Source organism: Mus pahari, chromosome 3 (assembly GCF_900095145.1).
Source record: "Mus pahari chromosome 3, PAHARI_EIJ_v1.1, whole genome shotgun sequence".
In the NCBI taxonomy this organism is placed as follows: Eukaryota; Metazoa; Chordata; class Mammalia; order Rodentia; family Muridae; genus Mus; species Mus pahari.
In genome coordinates, this window is record NC_034592.1 from 72,912,406 (window position 1) to 72,924,043 (window position 11,638).

Sequence of the window (11,638 nt, forward strand, 5' to 3'; positions counted from 1 at the left end):
ATGTGAACATGAGATATTATTTGTGTCAAGTTGACACAGGGTGGATTGTGGTGGCTATTCCTGATTGTCAACTTGACTATATTTGAAATGAACTATAATCCAGAATTGGAAGGCTCACCAGTGACCCTAATCTGGAGGCTGAGAGATAGAAGTTTCTGATCTGGATCTTGGTATGGAGATCTTGAGACACAGTGGTGATTGAATCCAGAAGATCAAGACAGGGAGATATCCGAGTCCAAGGTCATCTGGGATTAAAGGTGTGGTGGCACACACCTTTAATCTGGGCTACTCCTCCTGCTGGGAACCATATAAGGCCATTGGAAGAAGGGAGTCTGGCTCTTGCTCTTTTGCCTTCTTGCCACGTGGGACTCAGCAACTGCTAGATCCTTGGACTTCCATCCACAGCTACTACTGAACGATTGTTGGGGTTTGGACTGCAGACTGTAAGTCATCAATAAATTCCTTTACTATATAGAGCATATCCGTAAGTTCTGTGACTCTAGAAAACCCTGACTAATACAGCTTCTAATATACTTTCAACCAAATTAATAAATAGAAACAGGGAGAGATACTTCATATTCATCAAAGGAAAAATCCACCAAGATAAAGTCTCAGTTTTGAAGAACTAGGCCCCAAATGCAAGGGTACATACACACTCATAGAAGAAACTTTACTAAACCTCAAATCATACATTGAAACTCACACAATAAGAGTGGGAGACTTCAACATCCCACTCCTATCAATGGACAGATCATTGAAACAGAAACTAAACAATGATGCAGTGAAAATAACAGAAGTTATGAACCAAATGGATTTAACAGTTACCTACAGGATATTTTACCTCAAAACAAAAGAATATATCTTCTTCTCTGTAACTCACAAAACCTTCTCCAAAATTGACCATATATTCAGATACAAAACAATCTTCAACAGATACAAGAAGATTGAAATAATACTTAGCATTCTATCAGATCACCATCGATTAAGGAGGGACTTCAAAAACAACAAAAACAACAGGAAGCCCACATACCCATGGAAACTGAACAGCTCTCTAATCGATGACAACTTGTGTCATGAAAGACATAAAAAAAAAAAAATTAAAGACTTTCTAGAATTGAAAGAAAATGAAGGAAGAGCATCCCTAACCTACAGGAAGCAGTGAAAGCAGTATTAAGAGGAAAATTCTTAGCACTTCATATAAAAATTGGAGCGATCCTATACTAACAACTTAACAACACACCTGAAAGCTATACAACAAAAGAAGAAAACCCAACCATGAGGAGTCTACTGCAGTTATTGTAATACTCAGGGCTGAAGTCATCCTATTAGAAGCAAAGAATTCAGTCCAAATATTCAATAAAACAAAGAGCTTGTTCTTCAAGATAATCTACAAAAGACCTTTCCCAAAGTAACTAAAAGGCATAAACACAGAATCCAAACAAACCAATTCAAAAATGTAAAGGGAGATAGAAACTGAAAATTAAAAATATAATCAGATCTTGCTACAAAAGTCAATATTCTGCAACATGGGAAAATCTAGATGAAATGTACTGTTTTCTAGACAGATACAATGTACTAACAGTTAAATCAAGATCAGGTAAGCTATCTAAGCAGTTATGTAACCACTAAGGAAATAGAAGTCATTAAAAAACATCCTAATCACTAAAAACTCAGGGTCAAATAGTTTTCGTGCATTATTCTACAAGATCACCAAAGAAGTACTAATATATTGCTGAAAAGTATTCCATAATTGGAACCAGAAGTAATACTACCTAGTCCATTTAATGAGACCACAGATACCCTAATATCTAAGCCACACAAAGACCCAACAAATAAAGAGATCTTCAGGTCAATTTTGCTTATGTAAATCGATGCAAAATTACTCAGTAAAATTCTCACAAAACATACCTAAAACCATAATTTAGTATGATCAAGTAGGCTCCATTGCAGGTCTGCAGGGACGGTTCAGTATATGAAAATCTATCAATGTATTCCACTACATAAACAAACTCGTAATTAAAAATCATCTCATTAGATGCTGCAAAAGCCTTTGACAAAATCCAATACCCCTTCATGATAAAAGTCTTGGAGAGATCAGGAATACAAGGAACATATTTAAGTACAATAAATGCAGTAGACAGCAAACCAATAGCAAATACCAAATTAAATGAAAAGAAACTTGAAGCAATCCCATTAAAATAAAGGGCAAGTCAAGGCTGTTCACTCTCTCCATATCTATTCAATAAAGTCCTGGAAGTTCTAGCTAGAGCAATTAGACAAGTGGAGATCAAGGGGATACAAGTTGGAAAGGAAGAAGTCAATGTAACACTATTTTCAGATGATATGATTGTATACATAACAGATCTAAAAATTTCTACCAGAGAACAATCGCAGCTGATAAACAACTTCAGTTTTCAGAAATATAAAGTAGATTAAAAAAAATTCTTCACAGACACTATTGCATACACCAGCAAGATTTTGCTGAAAGGACCCTGATATAGCTGTCTCTTGTGTGGCTATGCCAGTGCCTGGCAAACACAGAAGTGGATGCTCACAGTCAGCTATTGGGTGGAGCACAGGGCCCCTAATGGAGGAGCTAGAGAAAGTACCCAAGGAGCTGAAGGGGTCTGCAACCTTATAGATAGAACAACAATATGAACTAACCAGCACCCCCAGAGCTTATGTCTCTAGCTGCATTGTAGCAGAAGATGGTCTAGTCAGCCATCATTGGGAAGAGAGGCCCCTTAGTCTTGCAAACTTTATATATTCCAGTACAGGGGAACACCAGGGTCAAGAAGGGGGAGTGGGTGGGTAGGGGAGTGGGGGGGAGGTTATAGGGGACTTTGGGGATAGCATTTAAAATGTAAATAAAGTAAATACCTAATAAAGATTGGAAAAAAAAAGTTCTTGGATTTCCAATGGTATCATATAGGCTTGGGTAGCAAACAACTACATAGGCATAGGTGTCATTTGTACAAGCTAAACCGTGTGCACCCAGATACTTGCAGAGACACAAACTTAACAGTAACACTTCATTTTTTTTATAACATACAAAATAGACAGTAATTTAGAGGATGCCTCCAAAAAAAATAAAATAAAATTTCCCGCAAAATTAATGGATATTAATTAACTCAATTAAATCATTAGGTTTTCTCTAGTACATATTATGTACATATCAATTATATTTTAGAGTATAAAATTAATTTTTATTTTCCATCTGACACAGATATGTTGGCTGACTGTCCTCAAGACTTAAGCTCAAGCTTTCCCTAAGATATACATGATTCACTTGGGAAAATACTAAACCAGAAATGTAATTAATTAAATGAGAACACCAAAGCCTTAGGGAAGACGCTTCAGAGATATAAACCCCAAATTTTAACTGCACAAAAAAACACCCCTTGCATAGTATTCATGTACAATTGAGCTGTTCACTTCAGGTATGTTTGTGTTTCAACATTTAAAAAGATAAGAAAAATAATGAGAGTTTTTTAAAATGAATCATTTTCTCTGTATTTATTTATATTGATGCATCATGAAGTATTCAATGATAATTTGCTCTCAAAGTTTTGAATATAAATATTTGCATTTTCCAAATAACATTTTACTAATTTATTTTAATATTGGTTCATAAACAACCCTTGAACACTTGACGATAATGGACACATTAATTGAAGTCTTTTTTGGTGTCATCTGTTGATGACTCCTTTTAAACTAGATGATAAAAATGCAACTTTAAAAATAACATGTGGTAATTATATTTTATTTCAACACTATAAAAGCCATAGATAACACTTATTATACAAAAATAATAAAAATAGTTTCAACAAGGGTTCTATGAATGTAAATACCAGATATATTAAAAACAAACAAATACATCTCTTAAAAATTAATGTTTCCTTATTTTCTTTTCAAATTTACCATAATAATTTTGATCTAAGAACTTGATACAAGGCAAATATTAGTGTTACATAATAGATTTACGATTTTGTTTTAAATTGTCTCTTGGGGTGCCCAAATTTTAATGGTTTGTCTCTAGACTTTCCTTTAGAGCAAACACAGACCAGTAAAAATAAACAACAGTATGACACAAAATTATGATTTGTTTCCTTTGTTATAAAATTCTACAGACAACATAGCATCAGAAGAAAATGATTTTACTTTTCAAAAACCCTTGATATAGACTTCCATTGCTTTTTGAACTAACAAAAGTTCTTTCAACCAATCATGAGTTTGGAGAATCTGAGTACTTATAACTAATATTTTGTTCAGGTGAATATTTTTAAATATGAAGAGATCTAATCCTTTATGGTGTAACTTAATACCTCTATGATTGCTATTCTATCTGCATACATTGAAGCTCAAGTAAATCATAAATATGTTTGAAAAATTCAGGGGGCATCAAACACATTGAAAATATAAGTAGCTACATTTTTTTTACAATGATACCTGGATGTCAATCATCATAACAACTGAACCTTCTCACAACTACATATGTTCTATTATGATCAATGTCTTAAAGATCTACTTATAGAGTAATGTGACTGTGTAGATTTTTGAAGGAAAATCCATGCAATAAATTATTTTCTTTTTTACAGATAATTAAGAATGCATCCACCTAGTTTTGAAAATATCTCTTAAATTTTACATAAGAAGAAAGAAGAATGGATAGGGAAAACTGCTCCTCTGTGCATGAATTCATTTTCTTAGGGATTACTAATAACCCTGGCCAAAGAGTGGCCTTGTTCACTACATTTCTAGTTATTTATCTCATTACTCTTCTTGCCAATCTTGGAATAATAATTTTAATTAGAATGGACACTCAGCTCCACACACCAATGTACTTTTTTCTCAGCAATCTCTCTTTCTGTGATTTTTGCTATTCCACAGCGATTGGCCCCAAAATGCTGGTGGATCTCTTAGCTGCAGAGAAATCAATTCCTTTTTTTGGCTGTGCTCTGCAGTTTTTGATATTCTGTGTCTTTGCAGATTCTGAGTGCCTACTGCTAGCAGTAATGGCCTTTGATAGATACCAGGCCATTAGCAATCCATTGCTCTACACAGTGAATATGTCTAGCATGGTGTGTTTTATGCTTATGACTGGGGTTTACCTTGTGGCAACAACAGATGGTTTGATACATACAATCCTTGCATTCCGTTTGTGTTTCTGTGGTTCTAATGAAATCAACCACTTCTTCTGTGACTTACCTCCACTTTACCTGCTCTCCTGCTCAGACATACAAGTCAATGAACTGGCCTTATTTACTGTTTTTGGTTTCATTGAACTGAGCACCATCTCAGGAGTTCTTGTCTCTTACTGCTATATCATTCTATCAGTCCTGAAGATCCGTTCTGCTGAGGGCAGGTTCAAAGCTTTCTCCACTTGTACCTCCCATCTCACCACAGTTGCTATTTTCCAGGGAACTATGCTTTTCATGTATTTTCGGCCAAGTTCTTCTTATTCTCTGGATCAAGACAAAATGACTTCACTGTTCTACACTCTTGTGATCCCAATGTTGAACCCTCTGATTTATAGCTTGAGGAATAAAGACGTGAAAGAGTCTCTTCAAAAACTGAAAATGAAAATGGAGTTCTAAAGATTTACATGAAATGTGCATGTCCACTTATTTTTAATGATTTTTTTTCTAGAAAGTTATAATGAAATAGATGAAAGCTATGATTTGTATTTAAATTGGTAAAATGTGTCTCTTCGAACACTTAAATACAATAAATGCATTAGGACTCATAATATTTCATGTTTGAGTATATGTATATATAATGCTTGAGTATTATATATAAAATATATATTATGTAACATATAATCTTAATTTCTAGCACACATTATTCTAAAAATGTCTTTATTACTAAAATTGATCATTTTATTTGTATTATGGTGTGTCATCTATTTGTTTTAGTAGTTTTGATTAGGCTGTATAATGAATATTTACTAATTTCACTTGGCCTATTATTATATTCAGGTTTCGTGACATATTCAAATGTTTTTGCTTATAGATTTGTATTCATGTGTATGTAACAGACTTTGATTGAACTTGAAAATTTTACAGTAGACTTCAAAATATTTCTGATGTAATTTTATGGTTGTCGCCATCATTTAGGGCAGTGGTTCTCAAAATCCAAATGCTGTGACACTTTAATAAAAATTCAAATTTTGTTGTGACCACAACCATAAAATTAATATTTGTTGCTACTTCATAACTATAATTTTTCTACTATTATAAATTGTAGTCTAAATATTTTGGAGACAGAGGTTTGCCAAAGAGATTCTGACCCACTGGTTGAAAACCACTGACCCAAATGAAGGTACTTAAATTCAGTGTGTAGGAGAAAGATTTTATTTGTTGTAGAAGTAAAATTATGAGTATTGGAGATGTGAACAGACAAAGGCTTAATAACTTGGTAGCGACTGAGGCATTTGGAAACAACACAAGCTTTACCTATGTGGTGCAAAAACAGCTCTGCAGTCAATGAGATTTTCAGTGAAAAGTCATTGCATTTCATATAACATCTTCAAAACTAAATTAGTAGAATCAGAAAAAATTTATATATAGACACATCTTGTTATCTATCGCCATTAACATGTGAAAAAGAGATTAATATTCCTTACATAAAAGTTATTGAGAGTTAATGGAGTAGTCCTGTATCACTGTACTTGGAGTTTCTATTATTAACTATGCAACATTTCTTTCCCTCTGATGGAACTTCCCTTCACCAACTGTGAATTCTTTCCCTAGTTAACTATGTATCATTTCTTAAGGCCTTAAATAATGTTATTTTTTCTTAGATAAATGTCACCAAAATGCCATATTAAATATATCATAGGTCTAAGCATTTTAATCCTGAACTTCAAACTCTCCCATCATATTTTGAACAAAGAATGTGAAAAAAGTAACAAAATCAGGTACTAGATAATATATTTATTATTTATTAGATGTTGGTGAAATTATTTGTGAACATGTTATAAAACATGCATACAGACAAAAATAAAGAGATGAATTTCTTAGGAAAACACTTGAAATTACTGGATACTGAGGTATTAAATACACACAAAAAAGGTATTAATTTAGGTGTAAGTAAATCAAATATATTTGTATATTTTTCATATTAATTTATTATTTTTTCTGATAGTTTAAATACTTTCTCAGGAAAAGACACATTGTATTTGAAAGGTCAAAGGCACAAAACAAAACATTGTTAATTTCACAGAGATTGGATAAGGTAAATAACATGGATTGTTTCAGACTTTCTAGGTGTCAGTTTGAAACACTCTTTCTTCTTTTTTTTTCTTTTCTTTTTTTCTTTTTTTCTTAGATATTTTCTTTATTTTCATTTCAAATGCTATCCTGAAAGTTCCCTATACCCTACCTATGCCCTGCTCCCCTACCCGCCCACTCCCACTTTTTGGCCCTGGCATTCCCCTGTACTAGAGCATATAATGTTTGCAAGACTAAGGGACCTCTCTTCCCAAGGATGGCTGANTAGGCCATNTTCTGCTACATATGCAACTAGAGACACGAGCTCTGGTGGTCCTGGTTAGTTCATATTGTTGTTCCACTTATAGGAATGCAGATCCCTTCAGCTCCTTAGGTACTTTCTCTAGCTCCTCCATTGGGGGCCCTGTGTTCCATCCTATAGCTGACTGTGAGCATCCACTTCTGTGTTTGCCAGGCACTGGCATAGAATCACAAGAGACGACTATATCAGGGTCCCTTCAGCAAAGTCTTGCTGGCGTATGCAATAGTGCCTGGGTTTGGTGGCTGATGATGGGATGGATTCCCAGGTGGGGTAGTCTCTAGATAGTCCATCCTTTTGTATTACCTCCAAACTTTGTCTCTGTAACTCCTTTCATAGTTATTTTGTTCCTTATTCTAAGGAGGAATAAAGTATCCACTCGATGGTCTTCCTTCTTCTTGGTTTTCTTGTGTTTTGCAAATTGTATCTTGGTTATTCTAAGTTTCTGGACTAATATCCACTTGTCAATGAGTGCATATCCAGTGACTTCTTTTGTGATTGGGTTACCTCACTAAGAATGATATCATCCAGATACATCCATTTGCCCAAGAATTTCATAAATTCATTGTTTTTAATAGCTGAGTAGTACTCCATTGTGTAAATGTACCATATTTTCTGTATCCATTTCTCTATTGAGGAACATCTGGGTTTTTTCCAGCTCCTGGCTATTATAAATAAGGCTGCTATGAACATAGTGGAGCATGTGTCCTTATTACCAGTTGGAATCTTCTGGGTATATGACCAGGAGAGGTATTGCTAACACTCTTCCTAATATTATATTATAAAAATAAAACCTTCACCCAACCCCAGCATTTGGGATATGAATTAACTAACTAACTAACTAACTAATTAATTAAAAAATAAATTCTGAGAAGTGCTTCTTATTTTCAGTGTAGAATATGTCATGTGACAACCAGACACTAAAAAGGAAAAGTAACCAAGGACTTTTTCTTTAGATTAAAAAGCTACATAAATTTGTACCTCTGCAATGTTTTAGCAACTAACCATTAGTCACTCCACAATAGAATATACAGATATAATGATGGCTTCCTTTCTTATATCTTGAAATTTTAACCCTTAAAATGATGGGATTAGAAACTGAAATCCCTGTGAAATGATTAGTTCATAAGTGTAAAGCCCTTAGAAATTGAGGATTTCCCTCTTAAAACATAATTGTGCCTCTTCCTGGCCTTTCTACTGTTTAAAGAGTGAACATCCAGTGCTGTTGTGTTCCAGGCTCGGTCCCACTTTCTAGTCAATTAGATTCAGCATATATGGTTTTATGTGCAAGTCCTTGATCCACTTGGACTTAAGCTTTGTACAAGGAGATAAGCATGCAGAGACAAAGTGTGGAGCAGAGACTGAAGGAAAGGCCTTCTAGAGACTGGCCCAACTGTGGATCCATTCCATATACAGTAACCAAACCCAGACACTATAGTGGATGCCAACAAGTGCTTGCTGACAGGAGGCTGATATAGCTGTCTCGTGAGAGGCTCTGCCAGAGCCTGACAAATACAGAGGTGGATGCTCTCAGCCAACCATTGGACAGAGCACAGGGTATCCAATGGAGGAGCTAGAGAAAGGACCCAAGGAGCTGAAGGTGATGGCAACTCCATATTAGGAATGACAAACAATATGAACTAACCAGTAATCCCATAGCTCCCAGGGTCTAAACCACGAACCAAAGAGTACACATGGAGGGACACATGGCTCCAACTGCATATGTAGCAGAGGATGGCCTTATTAGAAGGAGGATGGGATAGAGGGTTTTTAGAGGGGAAACCAGGAAAGGGGATAATATTTTGAATGTAAATAAAGAAAATATCTAATAACAATAATATTAAAAAAGTAGATCAGTTTTCATGCTTTTACAAGCTGACTGCAAGTTGAACCAGCACCATTTGTTCAAAATGCTATCTTTCTTTTCTCCACTGGATGGTTTTGGATTATTTGTCAAAGATCAACTGACCATAGGTGTGTACATTTATTTCTGAGTCTTTAATCCTATTCCATTCTTCTACCTACCTGTCTCTGTACCAATACCATGTGTTTTTGTCATTTTTTTTAGGTTTATTTATTTGTTGGTTTGTTTTGCTTTCTGTTTTATCACTATTGCTCTATAGTACAGCTTGTGGTCAGGGATGATGATTTCCCCAGAAGAGACAATGGTGTTTACTATCCTGGGTTTGGGTTGTTTTTGTTTTTGTTTTGTTTGTTATTCCAGATGAATTTGAGAACTACTCTTTCTATCTCTGTGAAGAATTGAGTTGGAATTTTGATGGTGATTGCACTGTATCTGCAGATTGCTTTTGGTAAGATGGCCATTTTTACTATTTTAATCCAGCTGATCCATGAGCATGGGAGATTTCTCCATTTTCTGAAGTCTTCTTTGATTTCTTGAAAACATCATCCTGAGTAAGGTAAGACAGACACAAAAGAACACACATGGTATACACTGACTGATAAATGGATATTGCCCCAAAAGCTCAGAATAGGCACAATATAACCCATAAACCATTTGGAGCTTTTAAGAAAATGGAAGGCCAAACTGTGGATGCTTCAATCCTTCATATATGGGGAAGAAAATAATCACAGGAGGTAGAGGGAGAGAGGGACTTGGGAGTGAGAGAGGAGAGAAAAGGGGGGGTAAGGATCAAGTATTGGAAGGGACAGGAGAGAAGTATGGAAGGTCAGAGAATAAACTAGAAATATATAGCTATGGGTGTTGAGGAACCACTAGAAGAGTAAGGCACTAGAAATCCCAGATGCCAGAAAAGTGAGAGGCTCCGAGGACCCAACAGGGATGAATGTTAGTAGAAATACTTATCAAAGCAGAGATAGAATCTGTAGGGATTCCAGGCATGCTGGCGCACACCTTTAATTCCAGCACTTGGAAGGCAGAGGCAGGCGAATTTCTGGGTTCGAGGCCAGCCTGGTCTATAGAGTGAGTTCAAGGACAGCCATGGCTACACAGAGAAACCCTGTCTCGAAAATAACAACAGCAAAACAAAAACAAATCAAAACAACAACAACAACAACAAAAAGAACCTGTAAATACCATCCCCAGTAGATGGGGATGGTCTCCAGTTGAGGGAAGTGGCCACTCACCCATCTCAAATATTTAACCAAAAATGTTCCTAGTCAAAGGAAAGTCAGGGACAAAAAAATGTAGCAGAGATGGAAGGAAAGGCCATCCAGAGACCACCTACTTAGGGCTCCATCCCATCTGCATTCACTAAACACCTACACTACTGATGATGCCAAGAAGCACTTGCTGACTGAAGTCTGGTATAGATGCTCCCTAAGAGGTTCTACTACTGACACCCAACCATTGAACTGTGCATGGGAACCTCCAATGGAAGAGCTAAGAGAAGGACTAAAGGAGCTGAAGTGGATTGCAACCCCATAGGACAAACAATAGCAACTAACCAGATCACCCACAGCTCCCAGAGATTAACTACCAACCAAAGAATATACCTGGAGGGATCCATGGCTCCAGATGCATATGTAGCAGAGCATGACCTCATCAGTCATCAATGGGAGGGGTGGCCGTTGGTCCTGTGGAAGATGATGCACCAGTGATATGGAAAGAGAAGTGGGAGCTGGTGAATGGGTGGAGGAGCACCTTCATAGAAGCAAAGAGATAGAAGAGAGGGGAGAGGGGGATGGGAAGGGTGGTTTGTGGAAGGCTAACTGGGAAGTGGGATATTATTTGAAATGCAAATGAATAGTATGATTAAATAAGTGAGTAAGTAAATAAATAAATTGTAAAAACCCAGCCCTCCGAACCACAGTGGAGAACTCAAACCAATATGGTATTGGCTGAACTACAAACATCTACTTTTTGACAGTGAGAAATATTTTGTTGTTCAATATAAGTTAACTAGTATTTCTTACTTTGTATGTGTAATTCTAAATTTTAAATCAACAACATAGCAGAAGGCATTATTCGAAATACATTTATTTTTTTAAATAATTTTATTAGATATTTTCTTCATTTAAGTTTCTTTTTTTGCTTTTTTATTTATTATTATTTTCTTTATTTACATTTCAAATGCTATCCCAAAAGTTCCCTATACCCCCCACCCCGCCCCTGCTCCCCTACCCA

General features: G+C 35.7%; 1 protein-coding gene across 1 annotated transcript; it reads left to right on the forward strand.

The window, feature by feature from the left end:
• The first annotated feature begins 4,658 nt into the window (after positions 1–4,658).
• Positions 4,659–5,597, forward strand: LOC110318975 (olfactory receptor 5W2-like). Its single transcript, XM_021194345.1, has one exon. It carries the CDS (start codon positions 4,665–4,667, stop codon positions 5,595–5,597), a length of 933 nt encoding a protein of 310 aa, XP_021050004.1. The 5' UTR covers positions 4,659–4,664.
• The last annotated feature ends 6,041 nt before the right edge of the window (positions 5,598–11,638 follow it).

Coding starts and splice junctions, on each gene's coding strand:
- LOC110318975 (XM_021194345.1), top strand. CDS start 4,665: ATGGATAGGGAAAACTGCTCCTCTGTGCATGAATTCATTTTCTTAGGG.